This window comes from Parasteatoda tepidariorum, chromosome 8, assembly GCF_982258835.1.
Source record: "Parasteatoda tepidariorum strain Cologne lab strain chromosome 8, Ptep-v5.0, whole genome shotgun sequence".
Classification (NCBI taxonomy): domain Eukaryota; kingdom Metazoa; phylum Arthropoda; class Arachnida; order Araneae; family Theridiidae; genus Parasteatoda; species Parasteatoda tepidariorum.
The window spans coordinates 78,814,874-78,838,620 of NC_141762.1; the positions used below are offsets into that span (position 1 = coordinate 78,814,874).

Consider the following 23,747-nt stretch of genomic DNA (forward strand, 5'->3'; position numbering starts at 1 on the left):
CTCTAAAACACTGGTCGACAATAACAAAATCAATACAAATTCGAAATAAATATTTGTTTACGTTATTAACGCATGCGCAATGAGAGATAATGTCTGCGTTGGACCGACTGCTCACGCTGAGCTAACAAAAAAGTATTTTTTTGGCGTTAGCTCTACGTCAACTTTCTGCTGACGCCCAGATAAGGAGCTAGTTCTAAGAAACCAGGCCTTGATCTAACAAACCAGTATTTTGTTGGCGTCAGCGCGACGTTGACGTCCCGCTGACGCCCAGATAAGGCGCTTGTCCTAAGAAACCAGACCTTTAGAGAGGCCAAAAATCCCCTCTCTTTCCGCACTATCTCTATTAAAATTGCACAATACTGGTAAAGTTTTAATAGCTACCAAATGTACTAATGAAATATATTTTGTACCTATGTGTCTATTTGGTTATACGTTAAATTCACAAATTAAATCGTTAAATACTACTTATATTAGCATATTTGGTACCTATTAAAATTGCACGAATTACCAAAATACCAGTATTGCCTGTCTCCAAAATTAAATAAGCATCATTGGCATCAAAGGTAGTATGGAGATTTTACTCTTTCCTCCTAAACAAATTAGAATATTTTTTCCATTAATTTCGTACATAGAGTACTTCGCTTGTTTTTGAATTTTTATTTTAACTAATACGTACCAAAATCAATTATGCATATTTTGAATTCATAATAATTTGGCAAGTTTTTGCTTTTTTCATAAACAAACTGGTTCCATTAATTTTGCGTTTAACACAGCTTATTTTTTATTTTAATAAGTACTTGATAACAAAAATTAAGCATGATTGGCTTCAAAAATGGTAAATTTCTTTCTTTTTCTTCATCTCCCCCCACCCCAGTTGAGTATGAGGACATTTCTGGCCACGGCTTGTTATGCTTTTTTAAATCCTAATGACATCCTTTACGTTCACACCTAGTTTATAACCTCTGTACTTAATCACTCTTAAGATAGATTCACAGATATTCTTCATAATAAGGAAAACTCTTCATAGAAGGAAAATCTTCTTAATGAAGAAAGATGATCATTAAACAATCATAAACTAAGTGAATGTCGATTAACCAATCATATTGCTTTTGAAATATGAAGCGGTACCATCAATAAACATTTAATTTCATTTTATTAATATTTTACTTATTTCAAAATCATTTGATGATTTAATGATACGTTATCTATGTTAACTACTTGAATTTCTAGGACATGAAATTTACAAAAAAATTTCTTGATATTGAAGAAATCGTTAATGGGAAGGTTAATTAGAAAAACGCTAACAGAGTTGAAACCAATTGGTCTTTTTTTTTTCTTTTTGAAAGTAAGAAGTCCCATTTTCCGGTGTAAAGGTAAGAACATTTTTAGTAAACATCTTAATAATTTTAATGTGATGCGACAATTTGGCATTACATATGTATTTCCTATCTTTTTAAAAATATCCTTCATTACTTAAGCTTATTTTTATTAATAGAATTACATTTAAAAATAAATCAAAAACTTAATCTTTTTAAACGAACATAAAATATTTATTTCTTCTCTTCTAGATCAATGTAACGGATACTTTTTTTATTTCATTACTAATGCAGACATATTAATTCACTATCGCTTCTAATCGAAAACAAAAATCTATTTATAACTTTTTATTCTAATTTTCCAACGGCTAAATGTTTCGGTTGCATGGTTGTAATAATTCACATAAATTTGTTGGCGACTCGTGATCGCCAAGGTGTTTTTTTTTACATCCATGTTGATATGCTAGTTGGCTTTGTTTTGGCTATGGTATATTAGGAAAATTTCGACAGTGGCCACATCTTCATCCTAAATAAGAAATCCCTTAAAGGGATGAAATAATAATACTCTCTATTGAGAGATCATAAAGCCAGAACAACATTTCTGACCGTTAGAAAATTGAGACTGGGGAGGCCCCAAAGGGCTCCCAGCCTTCACAAATTTGTAATTAAAAGTGAATATATTTATTCTCAACGGACAGAGAAAGTATGGGTAGGAGATCCATAATTTGGCGATTTTTCCTAATATACCATAGCCAAAACAAAGCCAACTAGCATATCAACATGGATGTAAAAAAAACCACCTTGGCGATCACGAGTCGCCAACAAATTTATGTGAATTATTACAACCATGCAACCGAAACATTTAGCCGTTGGAAAATTAGAATAAAAAGTTATAAATAGATTTTTGTTTTCGATTAGAGGTGACAGTGAATTAATATGTCTGCATTAGTAATGAAATAAAAAAAGTATCCGTTACATTGATCTAGAAGAGAAGAAATAAATATTTTATGTTCGTTTAAAAAGATTAAGTTTTTGATTTATTTTTAAATGTAATTCTATTAATAAAAATAAGCTTAAGTAATGAAGGATATTTTTAAAAAGATAGGAAATACATATGTAATGCCAAATTGTGGCAAATTTTAATATTATATTTTTCTATTCTGTTGTATCGTCTGTTATTTTGGTAGCAAGAAAGTAAAAAAGTTTTTTTGGGAAGCTCATTCTCAGTTAGACTACGCGAGCTATGGGTTTTTAGTTTCATAAGTTAGTGATTTTTTCATTTGGTTTTCAATTAATTCATTCCATTGCCGTAATATTCTGCATATTAATTAAAAAAATAAGCATTTTTTTCATTACATTTTCTTTTGATTTACTTTACATTTAAATTCTCTTTATATTCATGCATTATTAGAAGCATTAGCAAATCCTCAAGTATTAATTCCAGGCTTCAAGCAACGTGATAATAAAAATTGCTGTCTGTCTTATTGCCTCGTAAATTGTAATTCGAAAGTAAAATAAATTTATATGTTTTTAAAGAGGTCATGAAAAACCATTCTTTTTCCATCATCAAAGTAAAATTAATAAAACTTGTGATAAATAAATAAGTTGTATTTAATTTTTTTAATGTACTTTATGCATAACTGTATTTTGTCAAAACATGTAATTAAAGTAGCGAATGCACAAAATTTCTATATATTAAAAAATCGTAAATGCGGCAACCACTGTGGTTTTCACCTTTACATTACATTTTGCTATTCTGTAAAAAAACTGTAAAATAAGAAACGTGAGACTATGAAGATGTGTACAAAAAATGTACAAGGTGTACGATGGAATAAAAAAATTAACATTAGATAATGAGTTTGAGATTAATTCTCAGTTAAGCGTGTGGTTAAAAAAAATAATATGCGGGCTACTCTGCAGGCCGCTGGCATCTACAGAATTAAAATTTGATCTTCTTAAAGGGTCATTTTTATTATGAACTTGATCCGTGTTTTTTCAGATATTCAAATATTTTTGAAAGTTATTGCAGTTTCAAGTGCTTTTATGCTTTCTCACTTCTTTTTGCCGTACATTGCATTTCATTTTGCTTTCAAAAGCCATAAGACTTAGAAATTTATGTTGGGTGCGATGCTGGTCACGATGGTGTGTTGAAAATTATCCAAAAAGTGCGAAAAATAATATTTGATCAATGGCCTGCGAATTATCAACTGCTAAACTTGTACTAAAAAAAAAAGCGTGGTGATCTACAGCCCGTTGAAATTTGACTTGCTTTAAAGGCTATTTTTATTTATGAACTTAATACGAGTTTTTTTCGTTAGCTAATTTAGCCAATTTGCTCAAATGTAATTGTAATTTTAGTGAATTTTTCACTATATTCTTTACTATTTATCCATAGTGAAGAAAATACTGTTTCTCTCTCAAGCGTTTTTGCTTGATTTAATGTAAAAAAGTTACATAAAGAAATGGCTAAATAAAATGAAACAAAAAGAGACAGGAAGGTTAGATGTGTTCAGATTTAAATATTAACATCGATTTAGAAATTTTTAAAATTATAAAAGACGCAAGTGAGATAAAAGCCATTTCCAATTGGAACTCTTACATGATATAATGCTATGATTACATATTTTGTATTTTTAAGTATTCGTTTTTCAAGTACACTTGATTATTCAGGTAATCATTCATTTCATTATGATTTACATATTAAAAAATTTCTTACATCAAATTATAATAATTACATATTTTGTGAACAAGTGTACGCTTTTTTCCCTTTTAAAATATTAATATTGGAGGAAAAAAGCACTATGATGAATGAAAAACAACCACAGCGGTTGGTGATCAGCGTCTCATAGTGAATGCACAAAATTTCAAAGAAATATTAAAAAATTTCTTCTCGCACTAGGGGCTGTCTATAAATGATGTCATACATTTTCAATATTTTTGACCCTCTACTTCCTCTCTCCTTCTTTCTTTTTTTTTTTATATAACCGTCATTGAACAGCCGACCCAATTCTTGGGTTTGCGACTACTAATGTTCAACTCCGTAGCCTTGCAATTTTGAACCTAATCCAGAAGACAAGGGAACTCCTGGATCAAGTATTGGGTGATATTTGCTTTCGTGGAGGACTTTTTGGTGGAACTAACCCGCATTTGCGCTACATGGAGAGGATGACCACGAGAACCTCCCACGGTTAGCCTGATGGCAAGGGGACTCTAACCCATGATCCGTCAACCACTGAGGATATTTCACGTCAGCACTGTGGTCGGAGCAAGCCGGATGCGGGATTCGTATCGACCAGCCATCGCCGGGATCGAACCCCGGCTCACCTCATTGGAAGGCGAACATTCTATTCCCTGAGCCATCACGGCTCCCCTCTCTCCTTTGTCACATGGATCACACTTCACGGTAACTCCCTATACTATCAAGTTGTTTCTTCTCATTCCCGTCTGGCAAGTCTTGAAAACGGGCACCTGTTTTTGAGCGCTCGAAACATGTCGGCTGAAACATACAATCATAAAAAATACCTGTTTTCTCTTTGTTGCAGGATCACAGAAGAAAATTTTTTTTAGCTCTTCAAGTATTTTGTAATGATTTTAACAGATATTTACGACTTCCTCAGAGCTGAAGGTAAGTATTGATTAGTATATTAATACAATAATCCACCATTTTGTTTTACTATAGCCTCCAGAAGTTAAGGCAAACATATTTTAAGAATCTGACTTGAAAATGAATGATCTTAGAAACAAGAAATTAAGCGACATTGTTCACATAGCATTTCTTTTTTGAATGCGATATGCAAAACTTACTTAAATTCAAATACAAGCATGATTTACCACATAAAAGTACGTATTATAGAAAAGACATCCCAGAAAAATAGTGCATTACAGTTTTATGCAGAAATTTGTCGAATGTGTTTACCACTAACTGCAATTCACGAGAAGTATTAACTTTCTAAGCTCACAAATGAATTAAATTGTTTAAAATTTGCATTTGACATCACATTTAAATCTAATAAGTCAGGTATTTTCAATTGCAAAGCATCCTCCTAATATTTTTAAGTTAGAATGTATTTTAAATTTTATATACATTGCATGTTCAATCGTATTTTTTTTAAACTGGAAAGGAATTTTTCCAAAAGTCTAAAATTTAACTTAATATTAAAAAGCCGTAAATAGATTTTATGATTCACATCATGATTTCTAATATAGCCGATTTGGTTAAATAAAATGTTTCTATAAGTTGGGTTGATATTAAAAACATTTTTGGAATAAAATTTCCTATATACATCAGAAAACAAGATTAAGGAAATTTTTTTAAATGATATATTTGAAAAAAAAAATGCGTCTTACTATTGCATTTCGACAAGCACTTCATCAAATTATAGATTAACTGTGAATTAAAATATTGTGTAAAATTAATGCTTAAAATCCCTCCAGAACCACTATTTTTTTCTCTTCGAATTTCTTTTTCATGACTTTCATGGCTCAGCATTATTAAAAGTTATGTATGTAAAACGAACAACTTTAAGAGAGGTGGAAACGTCCGGTGGCTGAGTGGAAAACGCTTCGCTCTCCAGCGCCACAGGTCCTGGGTTCGATCCTCGGGCAGGGCAAGGTTTACTTAGCCTTTCATCCCTTCAGTGGGTCGATAAATGAGTACCAAGAATGCTTGGGAGCTAAACACTGGGGGTTTTGAGTTCGGCTGACCAACTAACCGGAACATCTGCTTCTGCACCCCAGAGCCCAAGGTCAAGAAAACTGAGATGGGCACAGTAGGGCTTGGTCCTCTATGGGCTGTCGCGCCACTGAGTTGAGTTGAGTTGACTTTCATAGCTCAGCATTATTAAAAGTTATGCATTCAAAACAAACAACTATAAGACGGGTGGAAACCAGAGTTGGCCAAAAATGTAATCGATTACATTTTTTGATTACAGTAAACAATTACTTGTAATCATGATTACAATTTTCAAAAATTTTGATTACAGCTGTAATCATGATTACAATATTGATTACAGTAATCAATTACTTGCAATCGTGATTACAAAGTTTGATTACAGCTGTAATCATGATTACATAGTCGATTACAGCAATCAATTACTTGTAATCATGATTACAACTTTCAAAAAATTTTGATTACAGCTGTAATCATGATTACAATTTTGATAACAGTAATCAATTACTTGTAATCATGATTCCAAGTAATTGCGATTACAAGTAATCACAACAAAAACGATTGCGAGTAATTATGAATACAAGTAATCAAAATACATGATTACATGCAATCATGATTACATGTAATTTGATTACATGTAATTATGATTACATGTAATCTAAATACACGATTACAAGACTATTGTATTCTTATAAATGATTATATTTTACAGTAGATAGTAGAATGTATATTATAATGATACATTTTGCACGTATTAACATGTACTGCATTTTGTACGTATTTGTATACGTACAAATGAATGTAACTAAAATGTATGTACATATGATTTTATCTAGTGCATATGTTCAGACATTTTAGTTTCACACACATGTACATACACTTATATTGTAGGTATAAAATATATGTACGAATGTATATAGATAATAATTACGTATGTATGTGCAAACAATGTAGACATGTACATTTATACACAATGAATATATGCATTTTATGCAAATATTTGTGTATGTAAAATGTATATCTATGTTCATGTACGCATGTATATACAAGTACTTGTGTTTGTACGAACATACATACATTGTCTGTACAATGTATGTCCCCTGCATGCATGTGCAATTTATTTATGAACAGTATAATATATGTATGCATGTACAATATAGGTATATCTGTAGTATGTACAATATATGTGTGTATACATGTACATGATATTCATGTCCAGTGTATTTATGTACATATGCAAAATATGTTCTTGCTCAATGTATGTATCCAAATATGCATAATATATTTGTGTACGATTGTATGTACATTGGGCGTATTTATATTTTACATATATTCATACATACATTCGACATGCATAACGTACGTACATACACACATTTGAGATGCAGCTATTGTACAGATGTATATACATATAGTGTACAGATGTATATTCATATAATGTACATATGTGTGTACATATACAGTACATATGTGCATAAATATATTGGGCATAGTTCTTTCGTACAAATTTTACATGTGTACATGCATGCTATCCCTATCTATGCATATGGTGCAATGTATATATGTCCAATGAATGTATCCACACATGTACAATACACGTATGTTCCATGTATGCATATCCATATGTACTATATATGCACGTACAATACATAAATGTATGTACATACATTGTACATGCGTACATACATTACACGTATGCATATGTACATTACATTTATGTCTAAATATGTGTACAATGTAATAAATAAAATGCATGTAAGTTAATTTTTAATGACTCAAGCAAGTTAAATGACAAAATCAAACGATATTTAAATTTAGTTTTCAGCTTTAATTGTTCTATATCATTTTGAAATTCTCTGAATAAAAAATTATTTTCAGGTATTTTCATGAAATGTTTGACAATACAGATTCATTTTTTTTATAACATAATGAATGCATGATTCATAGAAATTTTTTAAATGGTAAGAAAAACGGTAAATTTTATGTGTGGAATTAATATTTAGAAATTCAAAAGAAAATTATCGTTTGCTTTCTAAAAAATATGAGGTCGAGTTTCATATGCCTTAGAATAAATTTTAAAACAAATTTTAGTAACTTTACTCATATAAATTTTTTTAATGTATGCACAATGTATGTGTATATTATAATTACATATATTTAAATGCACGCATGTATTTGTACATTACTTGTAATTATGTACATGTATACGTTGTATGTACATGCGTACATTGCGCATATAACTATTTTTCTGTACATCCATGCATTACATGCGCATAAGTATTAACAAAGTATGTAGTTATACAAGTACATACGTAAGTTGTACATAAGTACATACTTTGCGTGCACATATATCGATGTACATATAAATATGCATGTATACATGTATGCATTTTATTTACGCAACTATGTGCATATATTGCACCTTTAAATAACATTCTTACATATTGTACGTAAATACGTACAATTTTATATACATACGTACATTGTATATACGTGCTATTATCGTAAATTCATACAATATATGTACTTAAGTACATAAAAGCATGCAAACGCATAAACATTATTTTCATATACGTTCATACATGCGTTGTCTATGTATACAAAAATGCAAAACATTGCCTTTTTGTACAAACTAACATACATGCGTACATGTATCATAAATGCATAATTATATGTACTAAGCATATGCGCATTGCATTAAGTATATTACAATATAATTATGAATATTGTACGTACAAACAACGTTTGTGCATACATTGTATGTATAGGAATCACAAATTGTACGTTCATGCGTGCGTATATTCTATGTACATAAAAATATGTAAACACATGAATACTTACATAAAAATTTGACTATAGTATACAATCGTAATAACTTGTAATCGTATAGTTTGATTACAAGTAATCACAATTACATGTAATCAAATTACATGTAATCATGATTACATGTAATCATATATTTTGATTACTTGTAATCATAATTACTCGTAATCGTTTTTGTTGTGATTACTTGTAATCGCAATTACTTGGAATCATGATTACAAGTAATTGATTACTGTAATCAAAATTGTAATCATGATTACAGCTGTAATCAAAATTTTTTGAAAGTTGTAATCACGATTACAAGTAATTGATTACTTGTAATCGTGATTACAAGTAATTGATTACTGTAATCAAAATTGTAATCATGGTTACAGCTGTAATCAAAATTTTTTGAAAGTTGTAATCACGATTACAAGTAATTGATTACTTGTAATCGTGATTACGAGTAATTGATTACATAGCTGTAATTATCTGTAATCAATTACAGTTGTAATCGATTACTGTAATCAACGGCCAACTCTGGTGGAAACTATGCTTTTTAGATTTTTCTTATTAAATAAATATACGATTAAGTATTAATGATTGTATTCTTTATAGGGAATGTTAAGGAATCAATATTGGTTAAAAAACCTTGGATTACTTATTGCATATTGGTTACTTACGTTCTACTTGTGAAATGGATAATCCCTTTGTCAATGAGAAACAGAAGACCGTTAAGTTTAAGAAAAATTGTTATAACATACAATTTAATGTTATCTCTATTGAATGCTACTGCAACATTTTACGTAAGAAAATATTTGCTTCATTTTTTATATACATTTCATCAAGAATATTCTTTTATTCTTTTTATCTTTTCTTTAACAATTTCTCTCTCCCATATTATATGTATTATTGTATTTATATTTTTATTTTATGGGTGTAACCACCCCCTACACTACATATTAAAAATTCAATTACAGTTATGACGATAGTTCAAATAAGCGTTTCTTGTCATTATTAATGATTGCTGTACATTGTAAAAAAATTTGACGTATAATTGCTTGCATTTTTGGAGTGGAGGTAAACTAAGTACATTTATAGGTAAAGAACTTTACTTATCGTTCAAAAAGATTAAATAAATTTGACAAAACAATAATTGTTTGAAAGGATTAGTGCGAATATATTACTAAAATGAGCTTATTTTTTAAACGAAATATTTTTGTAATGAAGTAATAATATGATTCTGATGCGCATGAAAAAATGTGTTGTCAACAAACAAACAAACAAACAAACAAACAAACAAACAAGCAAGCAAGCAAGCAAGCAAGCAAGCAAGCAAGCAAGCAAGCAAGCAAGCAAACAAACAAACAAACAAACAAACAAACAAACAAACAAACAAACAAGCAAGCAAGCAAGCAAGCAAACAAACAAACAAAGAAACAAACAAACAAGCAAGCAAGCAAACAAACAAACAAGCTAGCAAACAAAGAAACAAAAATTTTTAAATAAGTGCATAAAACTGTAACTGCTGAAAAGTAGATAAAAAATATGACCTTCATGCACTGTAAATTAATTTTTAGATTACCTAAACATCAAAAATTGTGGCAGCTGTTCACAATTTTTTTACAGTGCATGTATTGTTATAACCGAATTTACGGACATAGGATCTATATATATAGAGAACATAGGATCTATATCTATATATATAGGATCTATAAATAGGATCGTATTAACCAGGAAAACTTTAAAAAGTGTTATGAGTTTGTTTGAATAAAATGATGGCAATCTAACCACTAAAATCATACCCTGGTAAATATTATTTCAAAAATTTTCAAGTTGCGCAATAAAAAACCATTGTATATAGCTTAAACCTATCAGGAGTAATTAAATCTATAGTTTGTTAATGATCTAATAGGTGTAAATTGCAAACTAAACTATGTTTTAATGTATTTATTGCGGTCTGTGTTGCTTTTTAATAAGCATTAAAAACGTAATCATGCCTTTACACATTTTACTGATTATGGCGACACTGGTTCAAAAATTGAAACAGCTATCAGATCTTTGGTTCAATAAAGGCGACTAGTTCTTTTCTTTGGGCTAATCGTAATTTAATTATTTTTCCAATATTTACTTTGCTATTCCAAATTTTATGTCTTCATCTAGATACGTCTTTTAGTGAAAGTCATAGTTTAATTGATGACAGCAACAAACTATAAAATTACAAAATTGGGCAATTTCAAGAATCACTGCTTAAGTGGTTCACTGATAGCCACTTTCTAACACTTGTTTTAAAGCGTGCACACATAATATATTTCTTGATTATTTATTTAACGTATTTAGTATCTTACCTATTGCTTAATCCCATTTATTTATTTTAGTTGTTTAGCTATCTTAGAGACGTGTGGAAATACAGATGTGTGGTGCATTCTGGCCCAAGACATCTTTATCAGCTATATGCGCCGGTACAGTGTTTTGTTTTCTTAATTGTTTTTCAAAGAAATAATATTCCAAATTAAGATATGAAGGGTTAGCTTAAATAGATTATTCAGCTTTAAAAAGGCTGTTTATTTACTAGCATACGACGTAAAAAGACATTGGGTTAGTTCCATCAAAAAGCCCTCCATGAACTGTATTATGTCCCAATACTTGATCTAAGAGTTCCCTTGTCTTCTGGATTGGGTTCACGATTGCAAGGCTGAGTTGAATATTGATAGTCGTTAACTCAGAATTGGGTCTGTTTTTCAACAATGGTTATAAAAGGAAATGCGCTTACCAAATTTTTGATATAATCCTGTACATATCTTCATACTAATAATCCTGTTCTGTTAGAATTTGTTTCTGTAATAGGATTGAACGTATAAACGGAATTAGAACATCCTCGGTAAGCGTGCCAGGTTAAAAAAATGTATACATTGAATCTTTGTAACATATCAGACACTTGAGGAGTTCATCTTTCTATTTTGAATCCGTCTGTGTAGTACGTCACATACTTTTAAATAAGGATTACTTAGATATCGATTTAGGCTAACTTTGCACACAGAAATAATCTGGATTTCAATCTCAGAATTATATTACTATATATTTAGCTGGTTTCTGGGCTTTTGTGGGAAATGGTGTATCCTTACGTGTATTGTTCCTTACGTGTGTGTGTGCTGAGTGATTAATCGTAAATTATCGAGGTTTTTTGATTACTGAGACAACGATATTTTAAATACATTCTGTCGATATATCGTAAGTAAGATAAAAAAAATTTAAAATCGATATTTTTTTAATTATCATCATAATTATATTTAAAATATGCACTGCCAATATAGCGTGAAATACCATAAACATTGATAACGACAAATATCAACTGCAATAAATATTGATTTAAAATAAATATCAAATTCATGATATAAATCAAAGAATATTGATCTAAGATAAGTGTAGAAAAATATAGACAACGATAAATATTGACACATGATAAATATTTCAAGTTATTGACCACTAAAATATTTTGATTCAATTCGAGAAAAACCTTCCGCGAATAAGAAAGAAGAAAATCATTTTTGTTTCATTTATTATAGTGTTTCAAAAGTTCAACAACATAGGTGTTCAAATATGCTTTGATTTCAGTTGGTTAAGTAAGCGATATAACAAGTATATTGGAGGATATACAAGAATCCGTCTTATTTTTCAATACAGTGATTTCAGTTAAATTTATAAATATGTATAAAAATTTATAATTTTAAAATATAACTTTTTTCTTTGAAAAAAGACTTTTCTGCTAAGTGTTGTTTTTTAGTTGTAAACAATTGTAGAGTGTGAATTTATGTAAATTTCTGTCTCATTAAAAGAAAAAAAACGTTCAGTACATATTTTATCCTATCTGGTGTTTAGTCATTTTTAAATTAGACGTGTGAAAAAAAACTGTAAATTGACTTTTGGAAGTCAATATATTTATGACTTGTATAAAAATTATTTATGCATCTTTTGAGTTGATTTAACTGTAATTGCAAGCATATCTGACCTTTTTCTGCTTTCGCAGCTTTTCCGTTTGGAATATTACCCACATAAGGTTTGCAATTATCCACAACTTCATAATAAACTTGCATAATATACATAAATGCATATTTTTCTTCGATTTCATGTATTGAATCACTTTCGGTTATTTGTTTATAGAATTACCAACTACATATATCGCATTACTATTTGATTGCTAATAATGAAAACTAATTGTATAAGTTTAATGTTTACTTCTTTAATTATTCACAATCCTTTTTTAAGACAAAGATTTGTTTAGACAAGCTTTACTGCTGTTAACTGTTGATTAAAATTATTAAATTTTTTTTGCAGTTTAATTAAAATGCGACTATAATTAACAAATTAATTAGACGCCAAGAAATAAACTGAAATTCATGGCAGCCAAATTTCAGGTTTTCTTTGGAATGACTAGCAAATATTTCGTTTTTTTATGTGTTTTTATTTTATTATTTTGTAAATTTATGTATATTTTGTTTCAAATTTATTTTGTTCCTTAAATTTTTTTTTAATATTTTTTTGCAGATAGGTTTACGGTTAATTTATTACGCTTGGTTACTCAAATATGTGGAGTTGCTGGACACGGTAATCTTTTATAAAATATTTTTCGAAATATAATCTGACATTAATATATATATATATATATATATATATATATATATATATATATATATATATATATATATATATATATATATATATATATATATATATATATATATATATATATATATATATATATATATATATATATATATATATATATATATATATATATATATTTATATATAAACACATATATAGATACATATATATATATATACATATATATATATGTACACGCATATATATATATATATATCACTCCTCAAAAGTGAAATTGCAACACCAAGAAATAATGCACGTAGCGTCATGCAAATTTCAGGAGCGATAGTAGTGAGATGGATATGCAAATGATTAAAAAAACAGACTAGTAAAATCATTATGAAGCAATTTATTCAATATCTAATGTGGCCACCTCGGGCAGCTATACAGGCCTCAATCCGGCGAGGCATGCTATCAATGACTCCATTGATGGTTGCCTGAGGTAACCTTTGCCAAGCTACATCCACTGCTGTGCGCAGATTATCGATGGTTTGCGCCATTGGTCCTCTGTTCATGCTGCGTCCAATGAGATCCCATAGGTGTTCCATGGGATTCAGATCTGGAGAGGCTGCCTTCCAGGGAAGGATGTCAAATCCAGTCAGGCTGTTAAGAGTTCGCCGTGCGACATGCGGCCTGGCATTGTCTTGCTGGAATACCGTGTTGGGTGCGCCCTGCAACAAGAGCAGAGCAATGGGATACACAACTTGTGTGACGTAGCGGTCCGCTGTCAAACTGCCGTGAATGTGTACCAGGGGCGTTCTGCGATCAAACATTACGCCACCCCAAACCATGATGCCCGGTGTAGGATCATTGTGACGCTCGGCGTAATGGCTGGTTCGTAGCGTTCTCCGGGTCACCGCCATACCCGTCGACGGCCGTCATTTTTCTACAGACAGAAACGAGATTCATCCGTGAACAATACTCGATGCCATTGGATGGTCGAGGTACGATGACGATGACACCACGCCAGGCGTCTAGCTCTGTAAGGCGGTCAACGGTACCCTTGTTGCTGGTACCCGTGCACATAACTGTACTTCATGCAATTTGTTGCGTATGGTTTGGGTGGCCACAGATCCACCTGCTCTTGAAGGCAACTGGCTTCGGATGGCACGTGCCGTGGAGAAAGGGTCTCGAATAATCAACTGGCGAATACGTCGGTCTGTGTGCTCTGACGTGCACCTGTGCGCACCACTTCCTCTTCGGCGTGCACGTAGACCTTCCTGAATCCATCGTGTGACACAACGTTGGATGGTACTCACGTTGTGCCCAACACGAGTTGCTATTGCGCGCAGCGACAAACCAAGTTCATGGAGTTCGATAATACGGTCACGTTCCTAGGTCGTTAACTGATGGTATTGAGCTCGCAGACGTCTCAGAGGCATTTTCTACGCTTTTTCGAAAGTCGCAAATGCTACGCAAAACCTCAGATACCGTTTATGAGAAGGGAAAATTGCTGGCCTTTATAGCCCGAAAATGCGTACCACGTGATCAGATGCGTGCGCAAATTTAATCATTTACGTATCCGTCTCACTACTATCGCTCCTGAAATTTGCATGACGCTGCGTGTATTATTTCTTGGTGTTGCAATTTCACTTTTGAGGAGTGTATATACGCATATATATATACAATTCTGAAATTCTGAACTAATATGAACGAAATAGATGTAAATGGATAGAGTTTTGAATACAAATATACACAAAAACAAATCTCGAGTTTCTTACCCGCGCAATTTCCGGTTAGACACTTTAGAGCTACTTGCTACTGTTTATTGAGAGAGCAGGACTCGAAATAACTCAGAAATTTTACCCGTCCCCGAGGATGGCTTGTCCAGCAATGTACCCGTCCTCCTTTGAAACTAACCCGTCGCTTCTAAATAAACAAAAATATAATTTTCTCATATTTATTACAAACATTTATATAAAGTGCACAATGAATTAGCAGTTACTAGGATTGCATTATACAGTAATAAAAGAAATACTACGTTACTAATAGTAACCTAGTATTTCTTTTATGAAATAATTTAAATGACAAAGGTCAAGTTATCTGGAATGTCAATTTATCTGAGGGTACTACGTTTTTTTAAATGAATCAAATATGACGTTTGCCAGTTCCACAATCAAGCCAATGATTTACAGAGGTTTCTGCACAGAAATCTGAAAAGAGTTTTCCATTTAGGTAGATGTTCATAATTGCGTTTAACGCTTCTCGTTTACGACCAGTGTGTAATGTGTTTTTTTGTAAGTTCATTGCTGAAAAGCCCCTTTCAACCGTTGCAGTACTCCCAGACCAAGAAAACATTAATTCCACCATACGCAGTATGTTGCTGTATTTCAAGATTAAAGGGTCATTTTAGAAGTGAGGCTCTAGAGTTATACTTATAAAGAACTTTGCTTTTTTTGCAGTCTTGATTTAATTTCTTTTTACTTGTTTATTTCTCTTTGTTCGTGTTGCAAGAAGTGCACAATGTAAATGCTATTGTCAGTATTTAACTGCAGCAACGAGATAAAGTTAATTTTGAAAATGATAATTCAGATTTAAATTTCGAAGTTAGTATATTGTTGACAAGGTAAAATGTTTTTTTTTTTTAACGATTTTAATTCTAATATAATTTTAAGTTTTTATTACATCTTAAACTTTACGTTTATTACCGTTTCCCCATTCATGTTTATTATTTTGTGACTACATGCACTATCTTTTAATTAATTACTTTGTTCACACTTAGCGCGTTGAGTTGAATGATCTCAAAGTACACCAGATTCAGTAACCCCGAAATCTGGGCGGTAAAGAGCCTACAGCGCTCCCTACTGTAGAACGCATCATTCATATGTTCGAAGACAAGGCGGAATTAACTCTCTACTTTAAAACTATCTCCAACCACCCGTTTGCTCTCTACATCCCAAAGTCGGAATATTCCATATGATTTGATAACATTTTAAAATAAGGTAATTTACTAAATTGCAGCTCTAACCATTCAAAATTTAGTTTTATCGCGCATTTTTTAAAATTATTTACCCTGGTTTCATATGTCACGTAATCACAAGTCAGAGCCACGTTAATTTTTAACGATGTATGGTGATGACGTCACCGAAATTGTATTTTTAAAGGTATATGAAGCCACGTGTTTCCTTTATTGATACTTGGGGCTTAAAAGCGTGTCTCTATGAACTTAAATACACGCAACAAGAACTAATTAAATAGAATTGAAATCTTTGATTGAGCCTTAGAAAAATTATGATACTTTCTGAACAACAATTTTTAAATAATATTATATACTTCTTCTTTTAGTGAATTGCTTTTAATCTTTCTTTCGGCGAAATGTATTTCTACTTCACATTATGGTAAATCTAATGGTATGTAACCGCACCGGAATATGCAACAAATAATAAAGAAATAAAGGCTGTATATTAGGTGTCATGAATGTGTAGGATGGTTTTAATGCAGGGTTATTCATAATTCCCACCGGGCTTTCGAAGCGTTATAGTAAAAAAAAAAAAACGAAGACAAATATGGCAAAAAAGAACATATCAAATTATTCCGAAAGTATTCAAGTTTTAATTTAAGCAGTTGCCGGTAGATGGCAGTAACATGTAACACTGAAGCCAGTTGTAGTAAGGAAAAATGGCGTTCACAGGCGGAGGGAATTATGAATAACCATATGTATAGTACTTATCTGTTTGAGTGGTCGGTGAAAGCCCACAATCACATTACCTATATTGGGCATCTATTTTGGTAGAATAGGTTTTCATTACCACAGTACCTATAACGGCAACACCTATAGTATTTAAATACCATATTTAATTACTCATTTCTAGCTTTAATAATAGTTTGGCGATTTTTTACGCCATTCGAAATAAGTACCGATCTTACTTAGTTCTCAAAAAGTGATTATAAAAATATTAGTGGCGTTACTCATTATTTCCAAGAATTAAAATTAATTCTTTTTGGTAGTAGATACAAATTAATATAAATTTGTATAAAAAAGCTAAATTAATGGAGAAAGGGTACTTATTCGTATGCATAAACCGTCAAAATTGCCATATTGTTATTGACGCCAATGTTGCTTACTGCTATCATGTTTATTAATGGTTTTTAATAAATACTATCTATACTACGATTAGTATCTAGATACTTCTGTTGAAATATCAACTGCTATAAATATTGATTAAAAATTAGTATCAAATTCATGATATAAATCAAAAGAATATCGATCTAAGATAAGTGTAGAAAAATATAGACAACGATAAATATTGACACATGATAAATATTTCAAGTTATTGACCACTACAATATTTTGATTCAATATGGGAAAAACCTTTTGTGAATCGGAAAAGAAGATATGTTTTACTACAGTGTTTCAAAGTTCAACAACTTAGGTGTTGAAATATGCTTTGATTTGGCGCTATTTCAGTTGGTTAAGTTATCGCTGGTTAATTTGGTAATAATGAATATGTAGTTAGAGAATATGTAGTTACAGTAATATGTAGTTAGAGCAATAATGAACATGTAGTAGAGGTTAATAATGTATAAAATGAGTAGTTTTAATAATGAATATGTTTAATAAAGTTTTAACGAAAATATTTTTTTGTTCATTGTTTTATTAATATTGGTTTTGGAATTTTTTTCAGTTTATTATAATTTAAAAATTGTTTTAATTGGTTTGTTAAATACTATTTAATTTATTTATTTAAATGTGATTTGTGTTTCGTTTTTTTTCAGATCCTTTTTGCTCTTCGGAAAAAAGATGCTAACATTACATTTTTACATTTGTTTCATCACACTTTAGTAATTCTTTTCTTTTTAGGTGGCTTTAGTTTAATGAGAGTAGGTAAGAAGTATCATTTTAAATTAAAAATTTGAACGTTTTTAATAAAAATTGAAAATGAAATGCTAGGGGTAAAAATTTGAGAATATATTCGATAGTCTTTCTTAGTAGGTGTTAAAAAAGGTATTTTCTAAGTTTTTTTTATTTAATAGTTATCTACACGGAGAAAAAAAATAGTGCAAAAATTACTGTATTGTATGATAAAAACCATTATTCTGTTTAATAAAAACATATTACAAGGCATTTAACCCAATTATTTGGAAATTTTCCGTTCATATGGTAATTATTTGAGGGAAAATTTGATTTTCACAATTATAGTTTTTATCACCATTCCATTAGTAAAAAATTCAAAACTGGAATGTAAATTTATCCAAATATATGGTTTTTATGCGATGCTCAAAGGCTAAGGTATCATTATGAAATTGCTAAATTTTACCACATTTACTAAAATTTGTCAAATATTATAAAATCGTTTTTATTGTATCGATATAAATTCTGATTGAATTTTGAATTATTGAATATATTTATATTGGATTTTATCAAATTAATTACCTAAGTGTTTTGGTAAAAATTACTAATGCAAATTAAATAATTAATTAATAATTTCAAATAAAAAATTACTTATTACTTAGCAATTATTTGGAAATTTTCCGTTCATATGGTAATTATTTGAGGGAAAATTTGATTTTCACAATTATAGTTTTTATCACCATTCCATTAGTAAAAAATTCAAAACTGGAATGTAAATTTATCCAAATATATGGTTTTTATGCGATGCTCAAAGGCTAAGGTATCATGATAAAATTGCTAAATTTTACCACATTTACTAAAATTTGTCAAATATTATAAAATCGTTTTTATTGTATCGATATAAATTCTGATTGAATTTTGAATTATTGAATATATTTATATTGGATTTTATCAAATTAATTACCTAAATGCTTTGGTAAAAATTACGAAAAATTTTGCTGTTCACTTACAGCCAGAAAGACGGTAAATTATGCCATATTCTGGTGGTTTGGACCATATTTTTTCTAAGTGAACAGATGTAAAAACCTATAAAAATGTTATGTTACTAACTTATACGCTAAAGTCAGAAAATAAATCCAAATACCTATCTGAAGGTACTTTTCATTAATTAAAATTAGGAAGAAAAAATACAAAACTTCAGTCATTTTTTTAATTTTTAAACAAGTTGAAATTATTAAAACGAATTTTCCTATTTTTGTCTGAAGGAAGTAAATAGGAAAAAGTGGATCAAAATATGTAAAGTTAAACAAATTAGTAATAAATAATTATACTAACTCACGTAAAACTAGCTTGAGCAGATGAAAAAATAATTAACACTATAGAATTTTGAAATCTAATCTTAAGCAATGCAAACAAAAGAACGAATAGGAAAATAAATTAATTGAAAGATTTTTCTGAGAGCATCTTTCAATCGAACACAATTCGTTTTCTTTTAAATTGCTTGGAAATTTTGAGACAGCTTATGAAATATGTTCCACAGTTTTCAAGTAGCTTATATTCCTATTATAATCCCCCCAGATTCAAAAGTAAGATAAGCATATAAAATGAGATAGAAAAATTTTGAGATAATTCATAAAATGTGATTCATAAATTCATAAATTTTGAGATTGCATGTAAAATCTGTACTATTGTTTTCAAGTAGCTAACATTCTCATAATAATCAGTCAAGACTTTAAAGTAATATGAGATTTGAAATCAAGATAGGAAATTTTGAAACAGTTTACATAATGTGCACAACTTTTCAGACAGCTTAAACTGGGTGTTCTAAATTAAACTGACGGTTTTAAAAAATTTCCGGATGGAAAAAGCTAGAATTAATGTGAAAACAATTTTTGCAGCAAAGTCATGTTACAAGCATAAGTTCTAATTTTAATTCTTATATTTTCTGCTAGATGAGGTCATAAGTTCCCTTTTTGCTTTTACGAGTTCGCTTTGATGTACAAAAATTTCACCACGTGATTGTGTCATACGGTTTATGTTTCGAAGATATCATAAAAATGCTCATTGAATTATTGCGAAAAATTGTGATGTGATTTTTTTTTATTTACTGCAAAAAAGTAAGTATGAGAAGTATAACTCAAAGTAAAACTCATGCTCCATCAAATGAATTTGCAACAAGATTTTTCTTATCCACAATATTTTTCCTGTTATGAATAAATTTAGTACTTTTTTCATTCCCATAATAATTTGGAATCTAATAATTAGAAGTTATCCACAAATCGCTAAATATGCACCGCCTATTCTTAAGAATTCAAAGAAAGAAATCCTTATAACTCAGAATTTTATGCGAAATGTTTTCACCTAAATAAACAAAAATAAAATGATATTGACTGAGGAATACAAAATCATCCTTATGCTTTAAAAAAATAAATCTAAATTTTTTTTTTTTTAAAAAATGTATAAAAAAATTGAGGCTATGAAAAATTTATTATTGATCAATTCATGAACACATACTTTTTCCTAACTCTCTTACATGTCTGTGAGGGTCAAATCTTAGAATCAAAATTTTGATCTCTTTTAAACTAACTACAGTAATTAATTCCCTATCAGAGTTTCATTTTCCTATGATAAAGTAGGTTTTAATCGTTTCTTGAATGCTACCAGTAGATTTTATGGCCATATCATCACCACAAAGAAAATATATTAAGTACAATTCAAACTATTTTCTGATTAATTAATGTGCTAAAATCTATACCGGTGCATTGAGTTTACTGGAGGTTGGTAAAACATGTTTCAAACCTATCTTGACCACTGATAGAAAAATTAATTGCCGTATCATCGCCCCGAAGGAGATGTCATGAATGAAATTTTAACGACTTTCAACTTAATGAACGTACTAAATCTTTACTCGAGCATCAACTGGACTGGAGGGAGACAAAACAAATTAAATTTTTTTTCTTTTTCCGCTATAAGTAACATTTTCATCTTTCTAAATTTCAATGACTTTTCGACTACTTATATTAGAGTGTTCAAAACTGAACTGGAGATGTTGGGTACTAATCTTCAATATACTTGGAAAACATTTCTAATCTTTCCCTTACTGCTGGTACAACAATTGAACCAGAATGACATGTTAAGCGTAAGCAAAAGGGTTCAATTTGTCATTTATTTAATACTTCGGAAAACTTGTTGAATTTTTACATGGTTTCAAAAAGTATATGAACTTCGGCATTCATTTAAAATTTTTGCAAATTTTATATTATTTCAACCTGTTTCAAAGTTACAGAAATTTCAAACAAATTTCTCCTACTGTAAATTCTATTTTGTTTTCCTTTTCAGCGTTTTATTTTGCGTTCGCAGTGGCAATAAACTTAGCAGTGCATGTTATAATGTATTTATATTATGGGCTAGCCGCTGTAGGACCTCGTGTGCAAAAGTATTTGTGGTGGAAAAAATATTTAACTCTAATACAAATAGTAAGTATGATAATATTAGATTTAGCACAATAAAATTAGATTTAGCACAATAAAATTAAACAATATAAGATTAGGAATAAGATTTAGCAATTGTTCATGTTTCTTTTTTAAAAATCCAGCTATGAAATTTCTATAATTAGAATTTTAACACACTGTACATTTAGTAATGGATCATTAATTTTCAACACAAATTATGTACGAGAGATGCCCTTTATTTTAAAACATGCTCCTCGTGCACAGTGCGCAAAATAAAAAATGAGCAACCAAAATAACTTTTGATCTAATGATCGGATCTTAACTTTCTGAGATGTAATCTTCATGGTTCAAGGGGGGGGGGACGTTGAATATGCTAATTAATTAGTGCAGACAATATTTTAAGTTACGAAATAAAACACATAAATGCATTTTCTCTGAATAAACTTACTTTTTTTATGATGAATTTGGTTTTTTGACTTTAAATTTTAAGGAGTAGTCGCAATCAGAGAAATATGGTTTCAATAGTTTAGTAAAGAGAACTGTGCAAAGTTTGGACCCTTTAATGTTAATTTTACTTCTTTCTTTAACATATCTTGAGAACTTTTTAAGCTAATTGAAAAATTCCTGTACACAACTGATTAGTAAATATTATTATACTTTATTATTAAAAGGTGAATAAAATTTCTTTAACCAGATAAATAAACCAGATAAAAAAACCCAGATAAAAAATATAAAATTGTGAAGCTTTATTTTAATTTCTTCCAATGTTATTTTATTTTTAGAGTTTGAAGTTTAACATGTAGTGTAGGCTGAGTTTAAAGTCGCACAAAGCAAAATTGAATAGTCCGTTGTTATTATTATCGATTGTTAACTTTTTTTCATTCCATCGCATTTCAGGCATTTTCTAAACTTCTTTGTAATTTTTAGTTTCTAAGTATTACAGTTTTTGCTCAACAAAATAAACTATAACATGAAGTTAAGCACCCAAACCAACAGCGGCTCTTACGATTTGTTGAAAAGTGATAACTTACATTTTGGGTAATGTTTAATGGGCACTTTTCATATTAACAATTAAATTCAATGAAGAATTTTCCGTTTCAGGGACAGTTCATCATGATGTTGCTATATGGCGTAATTGGACTTTTCACTGGTTGTGAAGAATTTGAAGTGTTTGAAGTGTTATTTTTTCTTTTTGTAGCAGCTGTTCTGGGACTCTTTATCAATTTTTATCTAAAATCTTATCGTCAAAAGAATTTGAAAAGCAAGGACATCAAAGAAAAATAACTGTTAAAAAAATAAAAATATGATAAAAAAAATCTGGATTACTTTTTTTTCTCTAGAATTCAATGATGTTGAATGTCTTTTAAATATAATTAATGCTGAACATGCATGTGCACAAATTTTTTTGTACAAACGGAAATACGTCATTTTTGAAACCTTCCTACAAATTGTAAATTTTGCTTCTCTTTGATCCTTTGTCTTACTGAACTCAAAATGTTACCTATTTCCTAATATTAAATATTTTGTTCCCAATACATAAATAAAGTCACACTACAGAGTGCTCGATTTTAATGTTTTTCATGAAAAATCCATGTCAAAAATGAAATTAAAAAAATTATACATTTGTAAAGTCGCAAATTAATATGTCTATCCTCATAATAGGGGACACAGTTAAGACCAGACGATTTGTCCCTTAAATTCAATTGTCACTGATTCAGAGGGCAGAAAATTGATTAAATGTTTGTTCAACTTCTATATATTGTATATCTACTACTTATCTAATTTTTCTTCAAAAGGAATACAATAAAAAGTAATGTGCTTACATTTGTCTAGACAACCGTGTCCCTTTAACTAGACCCTTTAACTGTTTGTAGTCTGAGTAAATGAATATGTTTTTTGAAGTAATGTAGTAGTAGTAGTAGTATATATATATATATATATATATATATATATATATATATATATATATATATATATATATATATATATATATATATATATATATATATATATATATATATATATATATATATATATATATATATATATAT

At 29.8% G+C, this 23,747-nt stretch overlaps 1 protein-coding gene across 1 annotated transcript; it reads left to right on the forward strand.

The window, feature by feature from the left end:
* The first annotated feature begins 1,056 nt into the window (after positions 1-1,056).
* Positions 1,057-23,254, forward strand: LOC107451322 (very long chain fatty acid elongase 7). Its single transcript, XM_043050892.3, has 8 exons — positions 1,057-1,373; positions 4,859-4,941; positions 9,406-9,593; positions 11,166-11,249; positions 13,333-13,392; positions 18,169-18,277; positions 21,584-21,720; positions 22,798-23,254. The coding sequence occupies exons 2-8, from the start codon at positions 4,902-4,904 to the stop codon at positions 22,978-22,980; spliced, it is 801 nt and encodes a 266-aa protein (XP_042906826.2). The 5' UTR covers positions 1,057-1,373; positions 4,859-4,901; the 3' UTR covers positions 22,981-23,254.
* Positions 23,255-23,747: the final 493 nt, after the last annotated feature.